We start from the raw sequence: 24,681 nt of genomic DNA, 5'->3' as shown, positions 1-24,681 counted from the left end.
TGTGAAGAATATTTGCGAATTTGTCACATGACTTTGTTTTTGGTGTGTCTTCTGCCATGTACAAATCTTTACATACTTAAATCTGTCGGTTTAAAACTTTTCCTTTCTTTTGTGAGGCTCAATTTTTGCCTCTTCAAGGATTATTTTAATTTTCCATTTTGTAAATGTTTTAATTGTGGAAAACGTCAAAGATCCAAGAGTCATTTCCTTATTTTTCGACTGAAAATTCCATCACGGCAGGTACGGGCTCTAATTTTTCGCTGTCTGCAGTGTCTACCCGGACCCCGGCGCCGGGGGGAATGTGCCTGCAAAGACTGAGTTAATGGCATCAGGACTCCTAGGGTAGACGCCTCCGGACCCCCGGACGCCCTGCACAGTCCCGGGGCGGTTTGCTGACTAGAGGGCTTGGTCCCGGTTTCTCCCGCCAGGCCTGGCCTTCCTCGGGTCTTTCACGCTGCCGTCTCCAGGCACGGGGTTAGTTAAGACTGCCAGAATGGGAGGAGCCCTGACTTCCGACTGAACAAAGTTTTCCTTTGGGCCCAGGAGTCGGGGCCCCACCCTGGCCAGAGGCCGCCTCTCCAACTAGGCCTCTGCCGCCCGCGCAGCCCGCGCGCGCTCCCTCCTCTCCAACCCTCCTTCCCCTCCCCCCGGCAGCGGCGGTTGGTCGCGCGTCGTCGTCCCTCTCCCACCCCCTCTGCTAACGAGCGGGCTCCAGGCCCTCTGGGATTGGCTGCGCCCGAGCGCATCTTCTTTCAGTCTCTATGATTGGCTGCCGCACGCGCGGGATGCCCGTCCCGATTGGCTAGATCAGCGCGCCTGCGCGGCGGGGTTCTCGGTCGCCAGCCATTCCTGGGGAGGACTGCCGGTCGGTCGGACGTCTCGGCTGTCGCTGGAGGAGCGGTCCCGGCTCTCCGGGAAGGCGGCTGCGGCGGCAAAATGAAGATATTCGTGGGCAACGTCGACGGGGCGGATACAACGCCGGAGGAGCTGGCAGCCCTCTTCGCGCCCTACGGCACGGTCATGAGCTGCGCCGTCATGAAACAGTTTGCCTTCGTGCACATGCGCGAGAACGCAGGCGCGCTGCGCGCCATCGAGGCCTTGCACGGCCACGAGCTGCGGCCGGGGCGCGCGCTCGTGGTGGAGATGTCGCGCCCAAGGCCGCTGAACACTTGGAAGATTTTCGTGGGCAATGTGTCGGCTGCATGCACGAGCCAGGAATTGCGCAGCCTCTTCGAGCGCCGCGGACGCGTCATCGAGTGTGACGTGGTAAAAGGTAACACGGAGGCACGCTCGGGGGCGGGGGCGCGCTCGGGGCACTCTGCCTGTTAGCCACGCCCCTTACCCGGGGGTCGGTCACTGCGCGGTTGGGCCGGGTGGGGAAGTGCGCTGGGGCGAGGCCAGAGGTGTTGGGGGTGCGTTGGGCAGAGCCACCCTCCTCCCCTGCGGTCCAGGCACCGTTCACCAAGTGGGAGGAAGCGGCTCTGGGAGGGTGCGGCGGCCACTGCGAGCCGAACCACGGGGCCGGGGACGCGCCAGAGACTTGCGAGTGTACCGGGGGCGCGTCTTCTGGTCTCCTGGGCCTGGCACCGAGCGGAAATTGGGAAGTGACGGGCACAAGCCGGATCATGGAGCGGGGAAGATTTCGCCACTTCCCCACTTCCTCTCCAGACGTCGGTCAGAGCAAGGGAAGAGGGAAAAGGTGGGGGCTGACGCCCCAAGGCCGCCCTCGTGTTCCCTCCCGATGAATGCTCCCAAGCGGAAGGTAACGGGGCCCTTGGACGTTTCTCGGGCTGGGATCTCTTAGTATTGTTTGGCATGGGTCTCCTCATGGGTACAGGAAGGGCCCCTTCCGAGCCACTTTGGTATTTTCAGTATTTGATGGGTTAGACGTGGCAGCTCTGTGGTCCAACTCCCTTAAACCTGTTTTCCCTCTTTCCCCACCCTTTGGGCTCGATTTTAGATCTGTTAACTGGAAACCCTGACCTTCTTGCTTGTGGAAGGAGATTTGTTTTATGAGGGCCCCTTTTGTATAGCTTTACTTGCCAAACTGATGCCCCAGGGCAGTGTCATTCTTTCATAAGCTTGGAGACTTTTGCAAGGGGGCATACTTTGGCTGAGGGGATTATGGGGAGAGATGTGTGAGAGGTCTTCCTTAAACATTGGCTGAAAACGATTTACTTGAGAGTTGTCATTGCTTGAATTAATTCTCAGAGCAGATCCCTAGTTTGCCTTTTCTTTGAGAAAAATGTGTCACCATAATTTAGGCTTGATTTCCTTTTTGGAGCCCAGTCGACTTTTTCTTTTTCTTTTTCTTTCTTTTCTTTTTTTTTTTTTTTTTTAATATTCTGGGTTCTTATCCCCTAAGTTCTTTCTCTTTTGGGGAAGATTTGATGGGTCAGCCCTTGTGTATATGTGGCCTGTCTCTGTTCCACTTGGGAACAGATCTGAGTTAACTTTGCCCTGTTATTTTCAAGGATGCACCTGGGAGTATGTGATGCCCTCCTGGTGTTGGATTCATGCCTGCTCTTACCCTGTGTGAGACGTTTTGAGGATGAGAAATAAATGGGTGCAGTTGCTTGTTCATGGTCACCAAAGATATTTCATTTGTTGTCCGGTAAAGGCACATCTTTGGCCATTCCTTGTCCTTTCCACAAGTTGGGGAAATGTAAAAGGTCATTGTGTCCCTTGCTAGGAACAAGTTCTTATTCTGCATTAATACTCCATTCTATTTTCCTCAACTTAGGTTATGCAAGTCCACGAGACTATCCGGAATCGGGCTTTCCTGCTGGGTGCTCTGAGGCAGGATGTATGGTGCATGGATTTTTGATTTTGATGAGAATGAAAGAGTGGGAGGGTGTCAGTTTGGGTACTTGGCCAGCAAGGGGTATGAGAATTTTGTGTTTAATTAATCTGTTAGGTTTCTTTTGTAGTTGTTAGGCAGGGTGACTGATAGATTGAGAGTCTAGAATCAGTACTTGGGGGCAATCTCTATGGAACTCATGATCAAGAAGCTTGTTCTCAAGTGATAGAGAAAGCCAAAAATGTTCTTGAATTTGTTTGGGATCAACACTAAGTGACCCGGGGAAGGGTGGTGGTGGTGGTGGTGGTAAAGTGCATGATAACTTTACATGAGTTTTAGAATTTCTGGCTGATTCCCTGTGAGAGTTAGAGGGAAAATTTTGTGCATTTTGTTCCTTTGTAAACATTTGTTAGCTGAAATGCTTTGACTTCCTCAGGGAGGTGTCTTCCATTGTTGTTTGTTAGGCTTATATGCAATAGCACCTGATGCACTGATATCCTTCACTGATGTCTTTATAGTTCTTAGGGGTGAAAAAACTTAGGATTTAAAGTTGGGAATGTTATAGAAGAGACTGGCTCAATAAATAGCTTACTCATTTCTTGACTGTGAATGAGCATTTGATTTGCTGTCAGGTCTTCTGGTTTGCAGTTCTGGGGTTAAAACTCAGGGCCTTACATGCTGTGCTAGCGACTCTACCATTGAGCCACACCCTCAGCCCTGTCAAGTCTTTGAAAAGCACAGGACAGCTAGCTCTGTTTTATTTCACAGGAGAAAAACATGGTTGCTTGGTTACTCTAGGAGCTTAGATATGATTTGTAGACCAAAAATCTCCATAGCAACAGTGGTAACCACTCTCTGCAGCTGTGTCCTATTGGGTGTTCAAAGATGAACAGCTTCAAGAACCACTTGCAGACTTTGGCCATTGCAGACTTCAGGGGAGGTCTGAGTCAGAAGAGGAAAATTATCCCTTCTCTTGTGTGGGTAGCCATCCTTTATATACCGAGCTCTATAGTTTCAAAGTCTTTTAAAAATCATCTTAGGATAGGAAAAGTTGTTTTTCTGGATTCTCTTAACTTTGGTACTAGAGGGATTGTGATGTCATCAGACCATTAGGAGGTATCTGCAGAACTACTTGTTAGGTTTAATGCTAGTCTTAATGGAGAGATTACTTTGAGCTAACTATCCAGGCAAAAGAGTTCCTGGAGTTCTTCGGATCTCTGCTACTCTGATGGCTGGGAAGGAATTGGGATTCTGGGCATCTTTGATGGGGTTAGGCCTGAATTTGGCTACTCAGTGTGATGGGACACAGTTAACCCTGATGTGATTCAGTCATTTGGAAACCTAGTTATAATTCCTTTCAGATATCAGGCTTAGAAACTTAGATATAATTTGGCTATAATTGTATCTTCCCCCATCATCAGTTACATAGTTCATCTGGGCTGTCAGTTGAACTGAACATGTGAAATCAGACCAACCCCGCCTTTTCTTTTTGCAGTGCAGGGAATTGAACCTAGGGCCTCACACATATTAAACATGAGCTCTGCTTACTGAGCTACATCTCCAGACCTGAAATCTCAGTTTTTAAATTTTATTCCTTGATCTCTTAATAAAACCCAGCTATGTAGGGAGTAGACAATGGATGTTTGGGGGGAATTTGTAGACCAAATAATCAGGAATGTAGTGTGTTTCCTTAATCCCTCACAGTGCCTGGAGATTGTCCCCTTTCATCCCCCCTCCCCCAGTCTGCCTACAGGCTCTAGCAGATCTTCCTGTTTTCTCTTTACCTTGAGTGAGCCTTTCTGCTTGTCATTGCATTCTCTAGGTGGTTTTGCCATTCCTGAGGGTCAGCACAGTCTCTGTTTTTAGAGACGTTAGACCACCTGCTACTGTTTTTAGCTAGCTATCCAAAATGAAGAACAGAGGATAATTCTAGTACTGTGTGGCCAAGTGAAATGGAATGCTTAGCTTTTCATAATTGGTAAATAAGGAATCAGGCTCTGTCTGTGGGAGTGTTGAAGACTTGAGGGTTGAGGTAGTTCATTTTGTTCTTTTATCATCTTTAGAAGGTTCCAAGTTTGTGTGTACAGATGACATTGTGTTTTATTAGAGATGAAAGATAATATTCTTTAGGAGAAATAGATCTGTGGGTATGCAAGCGAGGGTATCTCCATTATTTTTAAAAATGAAAATTTCTAAAAATAAGGACACTTGTTTGAAGGTCATAAAAAGGATATCTTTTATTGGAAAATAGGATGTTGGTAACTTCTTCGAGGTATCTTTTTATTTTTTAAACTAATGTGACAGAGATTGGATCCCAGCATTTGGATTTTTTTTCTTAAAATAACCATAGGGCCTTTAACTGCAGAGCTCAGGGACAAGCTCCTCTCATTGTTCTTCAGGTCCTGTTTGCACCATTGCAATTTCTACAATTTCTAGTATGGACACAACCCCGAGAATTTTTTTTCCTTTCTAAAGTTTTCTTCTGTAGTAGATGAATAGTTCAGTTTTGAGATTTATAGCCTGTCTTAGTTCCTCTTCCTCACACAATTCATTCAGGTCTTGAATGAAGCCTCAGGGGTGACCTTCTAGCTTGCAGTGATTACAGCTTCTTGCCTCATAGCTGAGAAACCAGGTCTTTCCTGTGTGCAGTCTGTCCTATGAACAGAACTCCAAAGGATAAGGTATACCTCTCTGTCCTTTAAAGAGGAAGTGGTGGAGGATGTAATATGCCTGAGGGGGAGGGGGTCTTAGTTTCCATTCCCTTACCTTGTAGGTGTACATAGGGTCTAGCATCTCTCTTTCTAAGCTTACATTTTTTTTTTCATACTACACAGTTATACCTTACACCAATCTGTCCCAAGGACAGATTGGTGTAGCAAAGGGGCATGGGGCATAGAAGAGCTAAAACTGGTCCTGGCATTAATATACTTTGATTTGGGCAAGGGTAAGCCGCATAAAAATTCTTGAACATGTTTGCCCAGCAGTAAAGTGGAGATGATGATCCTTTGTCGTGCCACCTTACAGGATTGTTGTAAGGCCCAAGTGAGGTTGTGTGCATGAAAGTACTTTGAAAATTGGAAAGTAATATGAAAAGAGGGGAGATTATATTGGAGGAATTTTGTGAACTGCTTGCTCTTTGTAGTCTCTTGCCTGAATTGAGTCTCTTTCACCTTAATTAATCTAGGCTGAGAAATGGCTTGTGCCAAAATGTGAGTAGTTGTTTCTAGTGCTTGAGAGCTAAGTGTCAAAGGTGAGTGGTGGTGTTTGGTGAGCATGGGATGAGAACACTGAATAATTGAGTGATCCAGAAACCCTTTCTTTGTTTTGTCTGCTGGTTTATTCTTACAGTAGCTGTGAAGATTTTTATCCTGTGTTGCAGTTCATCTTTACTCTTTCTTTTCTCACCAGGGAGTTGGGTGAAGTGGCAGGGGGAAAGGGGAGAATGGGAAAAAGCCCTAGTCAAAGGTGACTCTTTGGGACAGTCAGAAGCTTTGTTATGTGGGAGCCAATATTTTATGACATACTCCTGGAGAGGAGGGTTTGGTGGCCTGGAGGTAACTGGCAACAGCTGGGTGCTGTTGTATCCAATTTGGGACCCATCGGGTAGCATGCCCTGCCCCCCTAATTGCTAACCCTCTGTCTGCTGCTTTATCAGACTACGCGTTTGTTCACATGGAGAAGGAAGCAGATGCCAAAGCCGCCATCGCGCAGCTCAACGGCAAAGAAGTGAAGGGCAAGCGCATCAACGTGGAACTCTCAACCAAGGGTCAGAAGAAGGGGCCTGGCCTGGCTATCCAGTCTGGGGACAAGACCAAGAAACCAGGGGCTGGGGATACGGCATTCCCTGGAACTGGTGGCTTCTCTGCCACCTTCGACTACCAACAGGCTTTTGGCAACAGCACTGGTGGCTTTGATGGGCAAGCCCGTCAGCCCACGCCACCCTTCTTTGGTCGCGACCGAAGCCCCCTGCGCCGTTCACCTCCCAGAGCCTCTTATGTGGCTCCTCTGACGGCCCAGCCAGCCACCTACCGGGCCCAGCCCTCAGTGTCGCTGGGAGCTGCCTACAGGGCCCAGCCTTCTGCCTCTTTGGGTGTCGGCTATCGGACTCAGCCCATGACAGCCCAGGCAGCCTCTTACCGCGCTCAGCCCTCTGTCTCCCTTGGGGCCCCATACAGGGGCCAGCTGGCTAGCCCTAGCTCCCAGTCTGCCGCAGCTTCTTCTCTCGGCCCATATGGTGGAGCCCAACCCTCAGCCTCAGCCCTCTCCTCCTATGGGGGTCAGGCAGCGGCAGCTTCTTCGCTCAACTCCTACGGGGCTCAGGGCTCCTCCCTTGCCTCCTATGGTAACCAGCCATCCTCTTATGGCGCCCAGGCTGCCTCTTCCTATGGGGTTCGTGCAGCTGCTTCCTCCTACAACACCCAGGGAGCAGCTTCCTCTCTAGGCTCCTACGGGGCTCAGGCTGCCTCCTATGGGGCCCAGTCTGCAGCCTCCTCGCTAGCTTATGGAGCCCAGGCAGCTTCTTACAATGCCCAGCCCTCGGCTTCTTACAATGCCCAGTCTGCCCCATATGCTGCACAGCAGGCTGCTTCCTACTCTTCCCAGCCTGCTGCTTATGTGGCACAGCCAGCCACAGCTGCTGCCTATGCCAGCCAGCCAGCCGCCTATGCTGCACAAGCCACTACCCCAATGGCTGGCTCTTATGGGGCCCAGCCAGTTGTCCAGACCCAACTGAATAGTTATGGGGCCCAAGCATCGATGGGCCTGTCAGGCTCCTATGGGGCTCAGTCGGCTGCTGCGGCCACTGGCTCCTATGGTGCCGCAGCTGCCTACGGGGCCCAGCCTTCTGCCACCCTGGCAGCTCCTTACCGCACTCAGTCATCAGCCTCATTGGCTGCTTCCTATGCTGCCCAGCAGCATCCCCAGGCTGCTGCCTCCTACCGTGGCCAGCCGGGCAATGCCTACGATGGGGCAGGTCAGCCGTCTGCAGCCTACCTGTCCATGTCCCAGGGGGCCGTTGCCAACGCCAACAGCACCCCGCCGCCCTATGAGCGTACCCGCCTCTCCCCACCCCGGGCCAGCTACGACGATCCCTACAAAAAGGCTGTCGCCATGTCGAAAAGGTACTGTATGCCCCCCCCGCCTCTGCCCCCAGCTGGGGCTTAGGGCAAGGGGCTGAGGTTGGCATGGGAGGGGAATTTTAGGCCCCTTCCTCGGTCTTTTCTCCTTTACTCCTGTGGGGTGTGCAGAGGCCGAGGGGGTCGGTGTCTGTGAACTTTTCTGGTCACCAGGGTTCAGGTGGAGCACAGAGCTCAGCCTGGGGTGGTACCAGTCAGGCTGGGAAAATGTCACCATTCTAGACTAGCCCAGGTGCCATAGGAGCCACTGCCTGCAGGATTGTGGCTCATACCCTTTCCCTATGTCTCAGGGATTCTTAAGCCTGTTACCTGGTTGTCCTGGTGTTGGTGGGGGTGGGCGTGAAAGAGTAGTCCTTTTGGCACTTAATGGCTGAAGGCAAGTTTATGAGATGCGTCCACACTCTGGGAAGTTGGGGACCTTGCTTTCATCCGCCGTTCTGTTGATAAACAACCAAGGTCTTTGTGTAGGACCCATGGGTGGGGATATTTTGTTTGTGGTTTGGGACTATAGACCAAAATTCACCTTGGCCACTTCGGAAAGGAGGGCTTCAGTGGAAGGCTTGGTTTCCTAATGAGTTGAACCCAGGCTTGATTTCTTGGCCTGGATAGGGTGAAGAACCTTCTGACAAAAGGAAACCAAACTGTTGGAGACCAATCTGATCACACCCTCCCTGTCCCCATTGGCATCTCCCCCATGCCCATCTGGAGCCCTCCCCTCAATTGTCTCATTCACCAACTGTCTTCTTCTCTCGACTAGGTATGGTTCCGACCGGCGTTTAGCCGAGCTCTCTGATTACCGCCGTTTATCAGAGTCGCAGCTTTCGTTCCGCCGCTCGCCGACAAAGTCCTCGCTGGATTACCGTCGCCTGCCCGATGCCCATTCCGATTACGCACGCTATTCGGGCTCCTATAATGATTACCTGCGGGCAGCTCAGATGCACTCTGGCTACCAGCGCCGCATGTAGGGCCATCCTGGGGATGGGGCACCACGGGGAGGGAGGGAGAGGTAGGTAGGGTGCAGACCCAGGTTATAACCACTCTGGCCCATACCTCTCCCATTGCGGTTTTTCATCCCCTCCCTCTACCATGTGGGCCTTCCCCAGGAGACCATCCTTTTGAGTGTTTGGCAGTAACCTACTTTGTTCCTTCGCCTCAGCATCACATCTTGTTACTGGCTCTAGATCTGCGGTTTCCCCTCTACCCTGCCTCCCATCTCTCCAGAATGGGAATCACTTTTGTTTTTATTTTTTCCTGGCTCCCTTTTATTTTTGTGCGCGATATTTAAGGTCGTGTGGATGGGGAAGCAACCTGCAGCTGAGGTCGGCGGCGCCTTTTTCTTTTAGATGTGAGGGAGGCCAGGAAAGGGTTAGCTTAACCATTTCCTGTGCGCCAAGCTGTGCCAGCAGTCCAGGGGGCCCTGATTGTTCCTCTGTAGACTGTTGAGACTGAGATCCTATTGGGACAGTCAGTTGGTATGTGTCCAAATCCCTGCTCACCACTGATGTTCTAGCGATGGTGAGCAGCACAGTCCCAATTCCCCATCTCCCCAAGTAGGTGGTGTTAGAAAACCTTAATTTCCCCCCCTTTTGTATGGACTACAAATAAAACTTGGGGCGATTTGCAGTTTGGAAACCTGGTTGTCATTGTCTTGATTGCACTCAGTGTCAGAGGAGCCAGTTTGACATCCAGGAAGTCATGACAACTAAAGGGCAGATAGCCTCAGAAACCAGGGTGGGTTTGGAACGGGGTTTGAATGTGGGAATTAGAATGATATCTCTGCTGCCCCAGTGGGATTTAGCTCATCGGCGTCCTACTAGCTTTCAGCCATCTTTAGGGCAGGAGAGTCCAGACCAAGTGGTTGGACTTCTTAGCCCTCAATTTGGTCACACCAAAATGCAGTAATATAATACCCATTTTCCTCTGCCTATGGTTGGCTATTTGCCCTTCCTTTTCTCCAGAAACAACCTGAGCTCCAGCAGGGTGGTTGTAGGGGTTGGCTTTTCTCAAATATTAAGTGGGGAATGGGCTGCTATGGTGTTTACAAGGTGGGGTATATCCTTCAGACAGTTGGCTCTAATGAGCACCGGGGCTGGGACCTGGAAGGGAGCCATAGTCGGGTGGGAGTAATGTCCCTATCTGATGCTGCCCTGTGGTTGGAGAAAGGAGGGGGCAGGGAAAATTTGAAGCAGTTGTGAGGCATTCTGGCCAGGGTGTCCTGGTACTTCGCCTGTTGAATTTCACCATGGAGTGTCGTCCTGCATCCTGCCAACCCATCACAGCACCTGAGACTTCTTTCCCTGTGCCCATCTGTTAATGGTTTTCAGATGTCTTCTTGCTGGGTTTATATTTGGAGGTGTCATAACAGACTGGGAAGTGGGTGAGGTGCTAGTAAAATGAAATATGGGGATGCTGGAATTGGGTGAGAAATTGAGGATTCTGCCTATACTCTTACTCCAGAGCTGGGAGTTGAGGACCTGGGCAAAAAATATGACAATTTCAAGAGAACAAGATGGAGGCTTGGTAATGATGGGTGAATGAAATAAGACTGGCTGGATGGGTTTATATCAGGAAAACCTACTAATGCTCCTGTGGAAAGGGTGCTTTAAGAGATTTTTGACTTGGGAGGCTGCTAGGGCAAAGTTCACTGGGGAGGTATGTGTGTCAAGAAGAGTCCAGATGGGGTGTCTGCCTCCTTAGCGTCATATGAACATGCCTATGACAAGAGTAGTTTGCCCTCGATCTCCTCTTCCCTCTGCCAAATGTGCAAAAATAATGTGGTTTTAAAACCATGAGCTTGTATTTGTGGATGCTAAATGGGGTCATTCAAGGGGGTACGGGGGCCATAGCTCTTTTCTTTGCTTCTCTTTCTGCTCATTGCTTTGCCTTTGGGTGCTTTGCTGCTCCTTTTTATTTCTTTGCAGGACTGGGGAAGAATGGGAAGAGAAGTTTCATAAGTTTCTTATTACTTTTCTGTGTGATGGTGGAATGATCTGAGGGCCATGCTAACAAGCTGACCTTTGATTAATTACCCTGGAAAATTGAGGGTCAATTATAGGGCTGTGATTGTGGCCTCTGTTATTTGCAATATTTCTTTTTCAATGTGGCTTTCTGTCATCTTCCTTTCTCTTCAGTGAGAGTTCTGCCACTGTCCCAATCCCATGATTCCTGCAAAAAGCTTAATGTGCTTTCGGGGCCAGTGTTGACATTCTTTATTGCAGCCCCAACTCTTCAGAGTGACCTGGCCTATTTGATCACTCTTAACTGTCTGTCATTTTTAGGTCCTGATACCCTTGCTGCCTCAGCCCTCAGGCTTTCAAGCCAGAAGGAGCTACAAAGCTAAATCATTTTGTCATTTTCTTTTCTCTTGCAGATGTTTTAAAACTCCCCTTTTTTAATTTAAATTGTGCCATTTGTGTTAATCCCATATTGCACTCATACTTTGATTTTTAAATTTGATTTCCAAGGTCCTATAACTTGGGAAAAGTTGGATTTAGTGAATGAGAGAAGGGACATTTGATGTATGTTTTAGGAAATGTGCTCTCAGTCTATCTTCTGATCATTCAACTTTACACCTGTCACCTCTACAACTTTGCAGTCATTGGAGAAGTTTTAGTTGATTTATTCTTGGAACAAGGCCACATAGAGACTTCTAGCCTTGCCAGCTTTCTCTCTTGAGTTTGGACCTTGTTTTAAATTCTGTTTAGGGTGGGCCTGGGGCCCCATCTTTTGTAACGGAGGAATGGGACTATCACTGAGGGGCCAGTCTCTACAGGTAGGCTGCCTACTAGTCATAACCCCTAGTTAAGCTCTGGCAAAGTCCTTGCATAGTCTATTGGTTTTTCAGGCATTTTGTCCAGCCAAGTCAAGTCTGTGGACTCCCATGGTTGAGTGAAATCATAATGAAAATATATTCATTACTGGATTTATGGACAAGTATGCTGTGTAATAATAGGAATTTAGGTAATAGAGGAGGACAGTATATGGAAAATTTATACCTTTAAAAAGGTTATAAAATAGGATTTCAGGTTTAGCTGTAAATCATTTGAAATATCTGTCTATAATGCTTGAAATGCAGTGCTCAGGTAGCTGAGCTCTTGGTCTGACCTAGAGAAAGTTACAGTGTGGAAGTTTCAATGACCTACCTCGATGAAACAGTTATAGTTAATAAGTAATGATAGACAAGTGATTAGGTTAGGAAGGAGAGGATGTGGTATCCCCAGTCGTTGGAGAATACTTTCTGGAGGTGGGACTTGATTTGAAAACTACTGAGAGAATAAGACTTTTGTCTCAGGTTTCCTGAGTTTGAATCCTGGTGCTACCTTTTTGCCATGTGATTTTGGATGTCAGGAACTCTGCCTCATTTTTGTCATCCAACATTTCACTGTAGTACTAAACATTGTTGAAAGTGCTTTTCAGGGCTGGGAATGTAGCTCAGTTGTTCAGAGCGCTTGCCTAGCATGCTCAAAGCCCTGTATTTAGTTCATCAAACACAAAACAAACAAACACACACACACAAAGTGCTTTTTTTGTGTTAATAAAATCTTCATAACAACCAAAATAGATATTTTTATAGGTTTTTGTTTTGTTTTGATACTGGGGATTGAATCCAAGCATGCTTTACCAACTGAGCTATATCTCCAGTGCTTTTTATTTTTTGAGACAGGGTCTTGCTTAATTGCTGAGGCTGGCCTTGAATTTTGTCCTCCTATCTCAGCCTCTTGAGTTGCTGGGATTATAGTTGAACACCAATGGGCCCAAGCTAGATATTTCTAAACCTACTTTATAAGAGGGGAAGTTGAGGCTATAGATTAAATAATTTTTCTTCAGCTCATATATGGGTTCTATCCCCAGCACTGAAGAAAAGTCACATGGCTAACAAAGTGCTTGATCGAGGAATTGAACCACCATTTGAACCATCCAGGACTTTGCTTGTAATCTTTATGGTATGCTAGTGTTGAGAGAGGGTCAAATAAGAACATGTGACAAGTTCTCATTAAATGCAAACCATCATAGATTGAGATGGCTATAGCACACAGCTCTGAGCAAAGACTTTGGATGAAGTTGTGAGTGTGGCACCTGAGTTACAGTGAAGGCAGTGAATTTTTATGAGTTATGCCTGGGATTGACTTAGGCCAATGGACTACACCAGTTTTGGCTACCTTTATTCTCTGGCAGTACTACTCTGTGTTGGATAAGAAGAAAGGTTACTGTGCAAGGTTAGGAACTTTATAGGTGGCTAAGGGTATATGGCTGGAGGGGGATTAGAGGCTTGAGAAGCCTATTTGGTCCTAGGGATCCAGTAAGCCAACCATTCATAGAGAATTTGGGCATTTATCCTATCTGTAATTCATTTCTGGTCCAGGAACCAGAGTTTTTAAGAGTATAAATTGTAATTTTCACCCCTAAGGGTGTGAGGCTAATATAGATTATTTGTATCTAAGTTTTCACTGACATTACTGTTTTACCCATATATGTGGAATTTTGTACATTTCCCTTTCAAAAGTCTAGGCTCATTTCTCATTTATATGCATGTAATATTATTCCTCCTATTTAAGGTTTGCAGCCAGGTGCTTATTTATACATATTTATGCTTTTGATAAAATGTCATTCTGGATGACTTGGGACAAGTCACTTTACCTTTTAGGAGCTTGGTAGCCTGATCTGCAGTCCCCCACCTCCCTCCCAAATCAGCAAACTTGATCATCAAAATATCTGGACATGGTAGTACAGGCCTATATAGACCCACAGACTTGGGAATCTGAGGCTGAAGGATCACTTGAGCTCAGAAATTTAAGGTCAGTTGTGCAACAAAAGTGAGAGCCCCATCTTAAAAAAAAAAAAAAAGCCAGGCATGGTGGTGCATGCCTGTAATCCCAGCAGTTTAGAGGCTGAGGCAGAAGGATTGCAAGTTCAAAGACAGCCTCAGAAATTTAGGTCCTGACTCAAAAAATGAAAAGGACTGGAGATGTGGCTCAGTAGTTAGGCGCCCCCAGGTTCAATCCTTGGTACCAAACCAACCAAACAAAATCTGAATCACTAAAATGGTATCTACAATGTTCCAGACAAGGGTCTGTTAAACATTGTGTCATTCTCAGAGCGATGAATAATGGATTAGTTGTCTCCCCCCCACACACACACAATTTTAAGCTGCATTAGTTTTCAGTAAAATAATAAACATATGAAGACATTCAAGCTACAAACCTCTCTTCCTAAAGCTTCATTTGTCAAAGTGCTCAAAATCTCTTCGCATAGATTATCTCTGGCTTTTGGCTGTCTACTTTTTGTTGAGGGAGATTGGAAAATTAGACTAGCTACTATGAATAAAGATATATCTTTTCAGTACTGATGAGTGTCTAGGATTTTGTTTTGTTTTGTTTTCCCTCTTTGCAGTGTTAGGGATGGAACCCAGGTCCTTGCACATCCTGGGCAAAAACTTGAATGCTAAGCTACATCCTCAGCCTGGTTCAGGTTCTTAACCTAATACTGACTGGAAATCAAACTCACCTCCTTTTGGTAATCAAATTAACTCATGCATTCATTCTTTTATATTTTAACTTAGCAAATATTGGAGTGTCTTCAAGGTGCCAGGTACAGTTTTAACATTGGGAATATGGTATGGAATAAGTATTTGCCAGGAACCAGGAGAGGGACAGAAAATGAAAAGATAGAATTTCAAGTAGTAGGATTTGGAAAAATAGAGTTGCAAGGCAAGGTTGGAGTAGAGGAAGCCTTTAAATGGTGGGGTGTGTGTGTGTGTGTGTGTGTGTGTGTGCAGGCAATGAAGGATCTGCAGAAAGAATATTCCAGTCTGAGCTTAGTACAATAAGGCTCTTGTGTCTAGAGGGGTGGTAGTGATTAAACAGATTGAGAGATTCCAGGAAGAACTTGATTTGATAGGGTATTAGAGTCCAGGGAGAGGAGTTTGGATTTCCCTCCCAGTTGTAATTGGTTTAAAAAAGCCTTGGGATATTTTAATTGGTTAGTTGGGTGACTTGCAAAAGCAAGTTATGACTAGATCTGGTGAGATTTCAGAAGGCAAATCCAGTAATTAGATTGAGTGTCCTTGGGTGTCTGCACACTGGCAAGAATGGTGGTCCTAAAATGATGTCTCCAGCTGCAGATGTAACTCAGCAGTAGAGCTTTTTGCATGAGGCCCTGGGTTTGATCCCTATCACTCAAACAAAAAACAACCCGCAAAGATTAGTATTTCCTGTCTCAGATTTGTAGAGATTGGAGTGAGTTGACTTCATATTCTTTGGTACTCTAGAAGAAAGCTTTGTTTGCAGGGTTTCTGGAACACAAAAATTGGAAGATCACACTGAAAGGAGATGAGAGATGTGTATCTTATTATGTGTTGTGATTACCACCAAATGCTGGTCCCCTTGGAAAAGGCATGTGCAACACACTTTAACTAGAATTGGTTTTCTTCATTACCAAACCTGTGGGTTAACAGTTAACAGTCTTGGTGGTGCATCACAGTCCAAGATGAGAAGGAACAAGATTAGTAACCATATATCCAAATGTCATGATTTTTAAGGACCTTGCCTTTTTCTACCCTAGAATAAGCTCCACCAGTTTTCTTCCATTGGATTCCTGAATCATGTTGGGTTATAAAATCCACCTTTTTTGTTTAGTACTCTGACTTCACCTTTTGCTTTACAAAATTCCTTAATCTTGTTCTTTTGTGGCTGCTTTGGGTGGTAGTATATTCTGTTTGTGTCATCTCCACTCCTGATGATCCTTTTCGTCATCAACAATTCACTGCTTTGGCTTGTTTTGTTCATATTTTAAGTTTTTACATCCAGCACTTGCATCCCCCTTTCCCCTTTAACTTCCTCTTCAAAAAAGCTGCTTTTGCAAAGGGTCTTGACTGAAGTTGCTTGCTCAATGAACAGGGGATCAAATGAAGCAGCCAAAGAAAGGGTGAGGAAGAAAATGTGATGAGGAAGTGAGACCCTGTGAAGAATGTTCTTGATTGTATTTGTTTACAGCTGATTGTGAAAATGCTCTTCCCTCTAAGGTTGGTTGGGGTGGGGGATGTTAAAACCTACAGCTCTGGTTGATGGCACCCAATAAAATAAAACAACAACAAAAAACTTTGCTGCTCCCGTTTTTTCTTAGGGAGGGGGTGGGGGGTCTGTTTCATTTTGGATCCTGGGAGGCTGCTTGCTAGAGGGAACTTGGTCTCCCCTCCTGGATGGTGCTGCCTCTGGCCGGCCTACTTTTGGGCCATCACACCTGGTCAAGCGGGACCCACTGACTTGCAGAGTTCCTTTCACTGCCTACAAGTAGTTTTAAATTTGCGGGGAGCTTCGGGGCTTTCAGGGCTACAGTGCGAGTTACTGACTGGCCTGAGAAGGTTGATTTTCTCAGGTGGGAGTCCTCGCTGTTTTCTTACCTGGCGCTGTGTCTGAGTAAGCTACTGTCCACAGCATCCAGGCTGCGAGGTGGGTGGCGTTTGGGAGTTTAGAGGGGGAAACTTGGAGTAGAGGACAAAATGGAGTGCAGAATGCTTTCGCGTTGTGCACATGGAAGTGTCGAAACGTGGAAGCTTAACAAAGTTGGCGCCATGAAGCTACCGACTGCCACACCGGGGCCCTCGCTCGCTCCGCCTAATGGCGGGCCGCCAGTCGCCGGTGAGACCCACGTTTGTGGTTCCTCCCTCAAGCCGACCTCTTACCCAATCAGTGGCTTCGGCTTCTCAATGTTGGTGCTCATTGGCTTTCGCATAAAAGCTCTGGGGTTACTGACGTTTCCACCTCTTCCCGGCCTCTCAGGTAATTGGCGTTCGCGGTAACCAATCAAGAGGAGGATCTTCGGGAACGCCTGCCATTTACTTTATTGAACGACCAATCCGGTGGATAGGTCACCTCCCCCTCTCTACCCAGAGTCACTGCTGCGGCCGCCGCCATTTTAGCGTTTTGTCAGAAGCGTCCGTGCCGCGAGGAAGAGGCCCTCCCGGTTTCCGTGCGGTGAGAGACTCCGAGCCCTTCCACTTTCTTTCCTTTGCTTTGTAAGATCTTGTCTCACTACCTTGGGCGTCGGGGGTGTCCTGGTTGGGTCGCGGCCTGCGCGCCCGTCACTGAGAGACGACCTCGGTCCTCGGCATTGCGCGGTAAGCCTGAAGCAGCCCTTCCCCCAACACCGCCCGCCCGAGAATACCTGGCTTTCCCCCCACCCTGCCCCCTACCCTACTTGGCTCGGCTTACTGCCGCGAAGTTTTCTTTGAGATAACCCCACTGTCCTTAGATGGAGCATTTGCAAGCCGTCTTGAGAGTTTCTCAGGACCTGGGACATTGTTGTCTGGTTAATGAACCTGAAGCCCCCCTCTGGCCAGGCATTTCTCCATTCTGCAGGCGCTTGTAGGCTGGTACCTCCAGAGAGGCGTTCCCCACTCGGACGCTTTTCCGGTACTCTGCACGCCGCGCTATCTGGTCTCATTCCCGCCTTCGTTACTTCCAAAGGAAGGTTCTAAACAGCTATTCCAAGGCCCACTTTTCCGGAAATGGTGGCTGCTAATGTTACTGCGGGAGGAAGAGCCAAATTATAGTTGCAGGCAATCAACCAACAAGCCTAGTAGTTAGATTTTTATCGTATGATTGACCACCTAGTGGGCAGAAAAGCTCAGTATCCCCAGATGTCCATTTATTTTCACTTTTATTCGCATTCTTTGAAGGTATCTAACTCTTAAACTCTTTAGCTACTAAGGACCTGTTAGACGTGTTCTCTTTCCTAGAGGTTCTCAGGCGGGTTCCTTAGCAGGCCTGTTTACTTCACTCCCATTTCCTTTTGATTACTGTGTGGAGATGTGAATGTGAAACAAAATTGGAAACATATGCTAGTGAAGGAAGATGGCAGTGGTGAGTCCCCCCCCCCCAAAAAAAAAAAAATTAACCTGAGGTCTTTTGTTAGAAATTTTGTTTCTTTTTTCTCAGGCTGTATCGAGATGGTGAAGCTGTTCATTGGAAACCTGCCCCGGGAGGCCACAGAGCAAGAGATCCGCTCACTCTTCGAGCAGTACGGGAAGGTGCTGGAATGTGACATCATTAAAAACTACGGCTTTGTGCACATAGAGGACAAAACTGCAGCTGAGGATGCCATACGCAACCTGCATCACTACAAGCTTCATGGGGTGAATATTAATGTGGAAGCCAGCAAGAATAAGAGCAAAACCTCAACAAAGTTGCATGTGGGCAACATCAGCCCCACCTGCACCAACAAGGAGCTTCGGGCCAAGTTTGAGGAATATGGTCCAGTCATTGAATGTGACATCGTGAAAGATTATGCCTTTGTACACATGGAGCGGGCAGAGGATGCAGTGGAGGCCATCAGGGGCCTTGATAACACAGAGTTTCAAGGTGAACCACTGTCTTTGGGTAGAGAGCTGAACACAAGGCTCTGTGCAGAAAAATGTTGGGTAAATAAAAGGAGAGTTTGTGGGTAGAGATACAGCTGTTGCTTGGTTGGTGATGATGGATTTAATATGGGTGAGGCACTTAAAATGAAATGGAAAATGCATGAGTTTTAAGGGCTTTATCTTAGGCAAGGAAAGTCTCCTGGGAAAAACTTGGTTTTCATTTGGAACCCCTAAGGCTTTTGTGCCTCTCAATATAGAAATCCTTTTCTCTTGAAGACTTCTAGTTATTGTGTCTTTTTCTTCTTTTAGTAGTAGGGCACATTGTAGAGAATTTCACTGTGTTGCCTCAGCACCACAGTATCACCATGATGCCTTATTTGACATAAGAAGAACTAGTTAAAGCAACAGTTTAGGGCAGAATTCCTATTAAACTCCCCCACCTTACCCCAGCTTTTACCTTTACAGTAACCATAACTAGTCTTTTTTTCAAGTTTTTTTTTAGTTGTAGTTGGACACGATACCTTTATTTATTTGTATGTGGTACTGAGGATCGGACCCAGGTCCTCGCACGAGTTAGGCGAGTGTTCTACCGCTAGTCTTTGAAAGGTTATTGGTCTAGTCCATTTGCATTGTGTTTGTAGTAATCCTGAAAAACACTCTAGAATTAAAAGACTGATTTTGGGAATCTTGGGAAGGAGGCATGGAATTTGGGGGCAGTAAGGGCATGTCTTAAAATTGGTTTGAGGGGGTGATGGACTGACTTAACATCTTTGGTGCATAGAATACTTAGATGAGTGTTACATTGGAGCCTTGATTAGATGAGTTGTTTTTGTGCCTAGAAGGCAGCATGGGTGGTATTGTGGATTATCAGTATATTTCAGAGGTATTGTTATTCTTCTCTTGGTTTACGCTGTTAATTCCTTTCGCAAGAGTAGCATTTAGGAGATAGAAACTATGGTGAGTTGTGAGCTGAACTCTCAACTCTTCTCCCATCTCTTTGGGTCCCCAGTGTCAAAAGCTGCCTCCCTTTGGTTGTAATTAAATTCCAAATTGGTAGTACATTCCCATAACTCATGACTATTTCAAGCCTGTTTTTTTTAACCATATCAACATGAACACTGTAAGGGCTAATTCTTTTCCTGAGTACTTGCCTTATTGTGAAGCAAGTACTGCCATCTTTGGTGTTCAGTTTACTTAAATTGGGCCTTAGAGCTGGAGGTCTAATCATTCCCTCATATAATGGGTTCCCTGTGTCATGGGCATTACTATGCATTATTAAAGAAAAGTTTCACAGGTCTCCTGGGTCTAGGTTGCTTTCCTTTTTTAATTGGCTAGTTACGAGTTATTTTGTCAACAACTTAATTGGGAACAAAGACTGCTCTTGTGAAGGGTTGTGATGTTATGTGTGATTTTTGGACACTTCCACATTTTAACCTAGCCATAGAAGCAGTGTCTCCTAGTAGCAGTTCCATGGGTAAGGGGAGGACATGTGATCTATTCAGGACAACTGATTTTTTTATCTGATCATTTGATCTCTAGGTTAGTTCTGATGTAATCTATGATTATTTTTTTCTATATTCTTTAGTGTTACCTTTCATTTCTTTTTGGTTTTGGTGGTGCTGGGGATCAAGCCCAGGACTTTATGCACACTAGGCAAGTATTCTACCACTGAACTACATTCCCAGTCCTTTTTTTCTTTCCTTGTTTTTTTTTTTTTTTGTGGGGGTGGGCTGTAGGTGCAGGGTGTCTTGCTGTGTTTTCATACTGGCCTGGAACTCCTGGGCTCAAGCAGTCATTTTGCCCAGCATTACTCTTTCTAGTAAGTTATGTGAGCGTGTTGAGTAGTGATAAATACCAGACTGGCCTTTTTCCATTTCAGTTTCTCAGTGTTGCATATATTCTTTATTGTTTGCCCACTCAAAGAAGTTGATTCTGGATATTTTTAAAGATTTAGGTCTTTTTCTGGCATTAGAATAGACAAATCCACAAATCATCAGTGCATTTGTTAATAACTTTTATGTTTTGAACTACATAGTTGGTTTCTTGATTGCACTTATTTTCCCAGTATTTGTTACCTGCCAAAGTGGCCGCCTGGGCAAATGCCAGACACAGGCTAGCACTTTAAGGTATTTAAGTACTTAATTGCCTTAATTCTTTTAATGACCGTGGACTTAACCAGATGTAATGTTAAAACAGACTTTTCTTTCATATTTGGGTTCCTCCTCCACCTAGAAGTCTCCTGTAATCTGACTTTAATTTTGCAGGTAAAATTATGTATTTACCATTTTTCCTCATTAGAAGAGCCATCTATTGACTCCTCCTTGGTTCTAACCATTCACCTCATTAACATCTGTATGTTTGGGTGCTTGTAGCTAGTTGCATTGTAGACTTTTCACTGGACTTGGATCCCTTCTGAATTTTTGCTTATCAGTAAATCGGTAGATCTTGTTAGGTGGGAATTGCATATCTGAAGAGATTTAGAAGTTAGTTTTAACTTTTCCAAAAAACTTTCTGCTTTTGTTAGTTTTTTTATTTTCAGAATTCAAATTGTGATTTTCAAAGAAAAATAGTATTAGGTGTATGTTAGACTCTCAGTCTTACTTGAAGGAGAGAAAGCACTTTAATCTTGCTGAACTGAGTAGTTTGGTCTACTGACTAATTTATTATCCATTTTCCACTTTTCTCATCCCCCTTTTCTTCCATAGTTTGTAATTCTTTCTAGAAATTGAAGTTTTTGTGAACAACTTGGCCTGTTTTCCTTTCACCCAAGTAGAGGGTCACTAAAATTAGTTGTCATATTGTAAAGAATTCTTATTTAGACAGGATGTCACTGAGTTGCTTGGAGCCTTGATAAATTGCCAAGGCTGGCTTTGAACTCACGATCCTTGTGTGTCAGCCTCTGAGTCACTCGCCTCCTGAGTTACAGGCAAGTACCACCATGCCTGGCTTGGTCAATCTTAAATGGTGGTATCCTTAGAGTCTTTAATTCTCTCTAATTTTGGGTGGTGGTGGTAGGGATATGGAACTGGCTTTTGCATCTTCCTGCTCAAATCGAGTTCGCCTTGATAGTGAAGGTTGGAGATGTCAGAAACCTGTGATGTATATATTTTGAATATCTTTTATGTCTGGCCACTGATTGGAATACATTTTTGCCCGTGTTATTTGGTAATGGATGAGATGTTTGTTTTTGAGCGAGAGTAGCTTCGTAAGCAGTAAATCGTGGCATTGCTGTAACATTTCTTCATCTAGTTGATCTTTTCTGGAAATCAGATCATTATACTGAATTTATATGTTGGACCCTTTTTAAAAAAATTTTTTTTGGCAGTGATGCATTAAGAGTTGTCTAGGTAAAGTCATTGCTATGATCAATGGCTGGGGTGTAGGGGCTTGGGCTATGACTAAGAGTGATAGCAACCCTTCTTGCGTCTGTTTCTTCAAGGCAAACGAATGCACGTGCAGTTGTCCACCAGCCGGCTTAGGACTGCGCCCGGGATGGGAGACCAGAGCGGCTGCTATCGGTGCGGGAAAGAGGGGCACTGGTCCAAAGAGTGTCCAATAGATCGTTCGGGCCGCGTGGCAGACTTGACCGAGCAATATAATGAGCAATATGGAGCAGTGCGTACGCCTTACACCATGAGCTATGGGGATTCGTTGTATTACAACAACGCGTACGGAGCGCTCGATGCCTACTACAAGCGCTGCCGAGCTGCCCGGTCCTATGAGGCAGTGGCGGCTGCAGCTGCCTCTGCGTATAATTATGCAGAGCAGACCTTGTCCCAGCTGCCACAAGTCCAGAACACAGCCATGGCCAGTCACCTCACCTCCACCTCTCTCGATCCCTACGATAGACACCTGTTGCCGACCTCAGGAGCTGCTGCTGCCACTGCCGCTGCAGCAGCAGCAGCTGCCGCTGCTGTTACTGCAGCTTCCACTTCATATTACGGGCGGGATCGGAGCCCCCTGCGTCGCGCTACAGCCCCCGTCCCCACTGTTGGAGAGGGCTACGGTTACGGGCATGAGAGTGAGTTGTCCCAAGCTTCAGCAGCCGCGCGGAATTCTCTGTACGACATGGCCCGGTATGAGCGGGAGCAGTATGCGGATCGGGCGCGGTATTCAGCCTTTTAAAGCTTGAGGTGAGAGCGGTGGGGTGTCCCCTGTTCTGGTTTGCCATCTCTCCTGCAGCCTATAAGGGCTCCAATTAGGCTGCCTGCTTGCTTGCTTTTGCAGGGTTAGGGTGAGGTTAATAGCATGGTTCAGAGTTTAGAGAAGTCCTAAATGCTTTAACTTTGAAGTAAGTAAATGTCCTTGGCCCTCCTGGCTATTTTTTTTCCCCATGGCTCCCAGCAGTGGGAGTCATTTCAGATTGTGCCTGGAAGAACAAAGAATGGTGTGCTGGTGATTCTTGGGTCACACCTATGTGCCATAATTGAACTGATCCTGGGACCCAGATGTTCAGACTCAAATACGCTGTTTCTCCAAGGCTTTGTTGAGTTTCCTAGGTGTGTGACATTATTGAGGTCTTCCAAGTTTCCTGTGTGCTTCCTGCTATTTGAAAGGTCTGATATGACCTCTATAAAGGCCATAACTATAGTTAATTGATCATCACTGCTCAGGTCCCAGTTAACTGTGAAGATTCCCAAAATGGCATCATCTTAAATCTTGAAGTGTATTTCTGAATTCTGGAACAGTTCAACAATTTTGTTTTGTTTGTTTGTTTGTTTTATAGAAGTTACTTGAAAGAGCAGAAAGAAGTAGAAAACATCTCTTAAAAGTGCCCAGACTCCAAAATCCATCTTAGCTGCTCAGCTCAAGATTTATTCCTGAAATAAATGTTAAGTTCATTCTAGTATTTTTTTGTTTTTAAACTGTTCCCATAGTGCTAAGTTTAATGTCCCTCATTTCCTCAAGGTATATGGTTAATATACCACACACCTGTTAATTTTACTCTCAGGTAAGGTTAAAACCAGGGTTGGGAGCTTTGCCATAAGCAGATCACTCCCTTCATCTTCCCACAGGTTGTTGTGGACATTTAATATTCTTGAGCTACCAGCTTTACTTTGAGTCCTCTGGCTTTCTCCATGAAAATGTTTTGAACCTCATGATTCATTTGGCTCTATTTGAATATATTCTCTTTTCATGTTTGTCCCCTTTGGGCTCCAGTTTTTGAGATTACTGTTGCACTCAAGGGTAATTCCCAATGCCCCTTAGTTTTGAGTAGCCCCTAGAGTATTCCCTACATTACCATTGATATCTTTAATACTGTAGGAACAGTGTAGGTGATATTTTGTCATCTTTCAATTAGGGCAGAAGATATGCAATTTGCCCAGGTTCACTGGCTAGGAAAGAATCAATTGGGGTTCACTGGCTAGAAAATAACTGATTTGGCTAGAATAGAAACTTGAGTGACTTGATATAGCTCACACATACCCTCCTAGTACTTTCTTTTCAAAGGTTAGTTTCTTCCCTAGGTGAAGTTGGATGCCCTCAGGTCTTAGAACTTGTTCAGTTGATAATAACTACTTTTGTCTAGACTTTGAATGGTTTTTAACTTGGACCTTGGCAGTAACTCCCTGACTGAAACATGCTGGTGACTTTTTTACACTAGAAGAAAACCTTTCCCTTTATCCTGTGCTGATGACAGTTTGTGATGTGGAATTACCTTTTCTGGGGGATGCTAATTTTAACATTAAGAGCAATGAAGTGTCTTTGCCTCTTCTTATGAAAGAAGATTGACTGTTTAGAGAAAAACCTTAATCTGGGTTTGTTTAGCAGTCCCAATTCTCTGTCCTTCAAGCTCTCTTTCGCAGATAATGATACTTGGGAACTAGTCCAAGTAAATTTAAAGAGTATCAAATTACCAGATTTTGTAAAGATGTTCTTTTGAAGTTTTAATTGGGAAATCCCTTTGAGCTTTGCTGTAAAGCCCCTTATTGTGCTCTCTTTCAGGTGGGATGTATGTGGGCTGAAATTCCGAGCTGCGGTTGTGCATGAGAATACACCCTTCGTGGTACCCCATCTCCGGGACGTTCTCGGCTCTGTGCGTTCAGTCCTCAGGAACCGTGGACCTTAATTTACCTTGCTAAGTTCAGACCTTCTCCTTTGTTTTTTCTCTCTCTCCTGCCCATTTTCCTGTTCTTCCTGTTGTTCAGTACTTCCTGTAGCTTTCCTGTTCACATTCTGTTCTCCCAGCAGGCCTCATTGTATGCAGAAACTGTGGTGGGGGCTATGCTGTTTCCTCCCCACCTCCTGCCAACACTGTGGGTGTTGGATTTGGGCATGACCTTGATGAGAGGGTCACTGCTCCTGGGTTTCTTTTGACCCAGAGGATAGACCTATAGAATTGAATCACTTTTTTTTCTTTCCGGTGAAATAAATGGTTTTTCAACTTA

General features: G+C 46.0%; 1 protein-coding gene across 6 annotated transcripts; it reads left to right on the top strand.

The window, feature by feature from the left end:
• The first annotated feature begins 838 nt into the window (after window positions 1-838).
• Window positions 839-24,681, top strand: Rbm14 (RNA binding motif protein 14). 6 transcript variants are annotated; one of them, XM_027944026.3, is made up of 4 exons: window positions 8,900-16,907; window positions 17,871-18,293; window positions 21,732-22,425; window positions 24,239-24,681. In XM_027944026.3, exons 2-3 carry the CDS (start codon window positions 17,882-17,884, stop codon window positions 22,415-22,417), a joined length of 1,098 nt encoding a protein of 365 aa, XP_027799827.1. In that variant the 5' UTR covers window positions 8,900-16,907; window positions 17,871-17,881; the 3' UTR covers window positions 22,418-22,425; window positions 24,239-24,681. The 6 variants fall into 6 exon arrangements, with proteins under 6 accessions (XP_027799824.1, XP_027799829.1, XP_027799825.1 ...); XM_027944025.3 differs by having other exon boundaries at window positions 8,900-17,050; XM_027944023.3 differs by lacking the exons at window positions 17,871-18,293; window positions 21,732-22,425; window positions 24,239-24,681 and adding exons at window positions 839-1,273; window positions 6,456-7,920 and having other exon boundaries at window positions 8,693-9,567.

This window comes from Marmota flaviventris, chromosome 9 (genome assembly GCF_047511675.1).
Source record: "Marmota flaviventris isolate mMarFla1 chromosome 9, mMarFla1.hap1, whole genome shotgun sequence".
Classification (NCBI taxonomy): domain Eukaryota; kingdom Metazoa; phylum Chordata; class Mammalia; order Rodentia; family Sciuridae; genus Marmota; species Marmota flaviventris.
This window is presented reverse-complemented; position numbering and strand designations above follow the sequence as displayed.